The sequence below is a fragment of the Gossypium hirsutum genome, chromosome A06 (assembly GCF_007990345.1).
Source record: "Gossypium hirsutum isolate 1008001.06 chromosome A06, Gossypium_hirsutum_v2.1, whole genome shotgun sequence".
Taxonomy (NCBI): Eukaryota; Viridiplantae; Streptophyta; class Magnoliopsida; order Malvales; family Malvaceae; genus Gossypium; species Gossypium hirsutum.
The window spans coordinates 70,210,813-70,214,425 of record NC_053429.1 but is presented as its reverse complement, the minus strand read 5'-3'; the positions used below and the strand labels follow the sequence as shown (position 1 = coordinate 70,214,425).

At 31.2% G+C, this 3,613-nt stretch overlaps 1 protein-coding gene across 1 annotated transcript; it reads right to left on the bottom strand.

Annotated features, from left to right (window-relative positions):
• Positions 1-838: 838 nt before the first annotated feature.
• On the bottom strand, positions 839-3,133 carry LOC121230516 (DNA-directed RNA polymerases I and III subunit RPAC2). Its single transcript, XM_041115415.1, has 5 exons — positions 3,113-3,133; positions 2,885-2,991; positions 2,706-2,782; positions 2,010-2,625; positions 839-1,075 (listed from the first exon to the last, which is right to left on the bottom strand). Exons 1-4 carry the CDS (start codon positions 3,131-3,133, stop codon positions 2,450-2,452), a joined length of 381 nt encoding a protein of 126 aa, XP_040971349.1. The 3' UTR covers positions 839-1,075; positions 2,010-2,449.
• Between the last annotated feature and the right edge of the window lie 480 nt (positions 3,134-3,613).

Genomic DNA, 3,613 nt, shown 5'->3' with positions numbered 1-3,613 from the left:
TTAGCATAAATTTGTTTTGGTAAATGATTATTGTTATTGTTATTTAAATTTTAATAAGATTATTTATTATCAAAAATAAATAATTTAATCATATTTAAACATAATTATTATTTAATATATTTTAATTAAAATATATAATTTAATAAAATTCTTAATAATTAGTAGAAATTTGTTTTGGTAAATTATTTTATTTAAATTTTAATAAGATTATTAATATCAATAATAAATAATTTAATCATATTTAAACATAATTATTATTAAATATATTTTAATTAAAATATATAATTTAATAAAATTCTTAATAATTAATATTCTTATATGAATTTATATACTCATTTCCTTTTATATATTAATATACCACATTAACCGGTTTATATTTATATTAATGGCACAAAAAATTTGGGAGAAGATTTTTGAGGACTGCTTTTGTTTACAAATAACATCATTCATTCTGTGGGGAAAAAATTATGAATGAGCATACTTATTAATTACCTTTTTTATTTTGTACTGAAGTAGTTGCCAATGATTCAAAAGTTGATATATATGTAATGTTATTAAAATAATATTTTTTATTTTAATTAATTAAAATATTTTTAATTAATGCGGTGTATATAAATATACACATTTAATTAGTTTTATTTTTAATAAAATTTTTCTAATTTATTCATTCAATTTTAATCACCTTACAATTTATTCATTGTATTATATCTACTGATCCAATTTTAATATATTGAATATTTGTTTTTTAATCAAGTTCTTTACTTGATTATATCTAATGTTCCAATTTTAAAAAATTTGATTAAAATTTTCGAACTACATCAACTTAAGAAATTCGATCCCAAATTCAAATTAAATATACCAATAAAAATCAACTTACTACATCACCACTTGCAAAATATAACTCTCCAAACATTACTATGGAGTAAACAAAAAAAAAACAGAACATATATATGTCTTACAATTTTTCTTTAGTTTAGAAGGTTTGATAAGTTACCAAACCTCTTGAATTGCAACTACAGCTTCAGCTTGCCAACGATTTATGTCTGGAGCAAATCGGTAGCTAACAGTCCAATACCTACAAAATTCCACATAGAACATCAATTTACTGGAACAACAGTGGTCAGGATAATAATATATGACTTATGTAACTATTACACAAGTAATGGTACTATGACTTGAGAACAATTCAGCGACAACATGAAACTGGAAAAAGATCATCAATACAAACTATTATAGCAGCAATAAAATTATTATTGCAATTCCACCCAAAGTATATGGACGACATCCCATTGCCTCAGCACTAACATAGCACATTATTTTTCTTAATTGAACAATTGGGCAATAAACTGATTTAAACAACAAAGTTGAGTTAGTAAAGGAAGATATGGCAGCTATTAAAAAAAACATATCTTACATCTAGATCATACTTTTTAAAACAATCTTCACATAGTGCCCTATCATATGTCCTCTTTGTTTTATTTATTTTCCACATTAGCATGTTGCATCAAAGCTGGACATTGACAACAAATATGCCCCTCACTATAATCACTAAGGAGGAAATATTTATATTGGTAGACAGTGCCATACTGGTTGGAAAACAACTGGTTTTTTGTTGAGTTAGGAGCTCTGTCAATGGAAGAAACAAATGTATAATGATTTGGTACCGGAAGAGACAACCGAAGCAATGAGCCCAATGAAGTTAAACACCATTTCAAATAACTTCAGAGGTTTCTAGCAAGCAGTGAAAGATTTTATAGGTTCTGGAAAACAAATGCAAAGCGAAACTCAATCATTCGGTTAGTTGATTGTGTGGTTCTATTTTGGTTTTAGAAGTGTTCAAACCACCGTGAGGCAATCTTAATGTAGAAGACATGAAATATTATAGTTTGTGCGGAAATGTGCATAAGAATATTGTGTATTGTTGTTGTATTTGATTGTGGAGCATATGCACAGTAATCCCAGAATTTGTAATTGATAACTCAAGGAATAGATATGATTTCTGCATTTACCTGTTACAAAATGGTTGAGTTGATGTTTATCGATGCTTAATGCAGGCTAGCAAGCAGGCTGAGGACGCTCCCAAGAAGATAATCAGAGTTCAAAAGCGCTGTTGGAGATCCATACCACATTTGTCGAAGCCAGGAGAAACAACTTCGAACTTGATGAAACCAAACAGAAAATCCCCACAGCCTGAAATAGTGGATGCTAACAACATGCTATTGTATTCTCCCTAACTCATTCCTTAAATATAAATAGGTTTGTGCAAGCAAGGTAAACCGAATAGCTTGCATAGGCAACTCTAGTTTGCAAATCCAATGAAAATAGTTGATGATAAGTGAGATATCAAACGAAAAGCTTTTGATATGATAACAAAAAGAAGTAATTCAGATTGAGCTAATGACCACATGATAGTCTTAAGATGTGAAAGATAGATGGTAGGAAATCATTTTCATTCACTCTCTTCTGAATCATCACCACTACTGTCTTGTGAATCAATTTTCATAGCCTTCACAACATTGCTTGCTTTAAAATCTTCAACAGCCTTGTCAAAAGTGCACCTCACATGCCTACACATCAACATTAGATTTTGACATGCATCTTTCAATACCTCTCTTGCTGGATCACCTACAAATTTTCACATAGAACAACTAAAGGAACTTGAACCCAACCAAAGTACTTTAAAAAGAGTGTTATATTGAGTTTACCAGTGGTTTGAACTATAATATTAACTCGAGCCTCTAAAGGATGAGGAATACTGTAGCCACAGAATGTAACCCTTGGGCTGCACAACATAAAAATGATAGCTTCCACTTTCAATACAATCACTTAAAACAAAGAAAACCCAGCATGAATCAAAGCCAAAAACAGAGGTGAGTGAACTGACTCTTGATTCAAAGTGAATCTAACAACGTTAGCTATGGTATGATCTTCATCAGTTAAAGAAAAAGTGGCAGGACTATTATCAGTGAAAGACCCGTGTTCTATTGTTTCCTTTAATCCAATTTCTAGATTTCCAAACCAAGAAACAAAACTATTAAAAGGATGAAATTTAATCCAATAATCATTGGGAAAACATATTTTTAAATAAAAAATAAGGTTGTATCTTCCTTACCGGTTCCAATGGACAGAACATAGTTTCACCGATAGAGAGGAACAGAAAACGTGAGAAGGAGGCTGCTTTCTGATTGGTGTTCAAAGTCCAGTTGTAACGCCAAAGAGAGGTAAGACAGAAAGGTAGAAGCGTGAATCGGTGGAGATAGAAAGGTAAGACAGAAAGGTGAGGAGAGTGGAGAAGAAAGGTAGAAGGAAGAAACAGAATACGGTGGATTTTGGGTAAGACAGAAGCGTGAATCAGGAGGGTAAAACAGGGACCAAAACTCAATCCAGACCTAAACTGAGCACAAGGAAGGGATTGGAAATCGGTGGAATTTGGGGATTAGATCAGTAATGGAATAGACCCGTATTAGGCTAATACACCCAACCAAACAATGTATTGAGTGGGGCCCACGATTAGGGGTGTAATGGCTATGCCAATACACCCAACCAAACATGTTGTTAGTGCTCTCCTGAGTACAAAAATGAAACAACCGGATTAAGAGCACCAAAATCCACA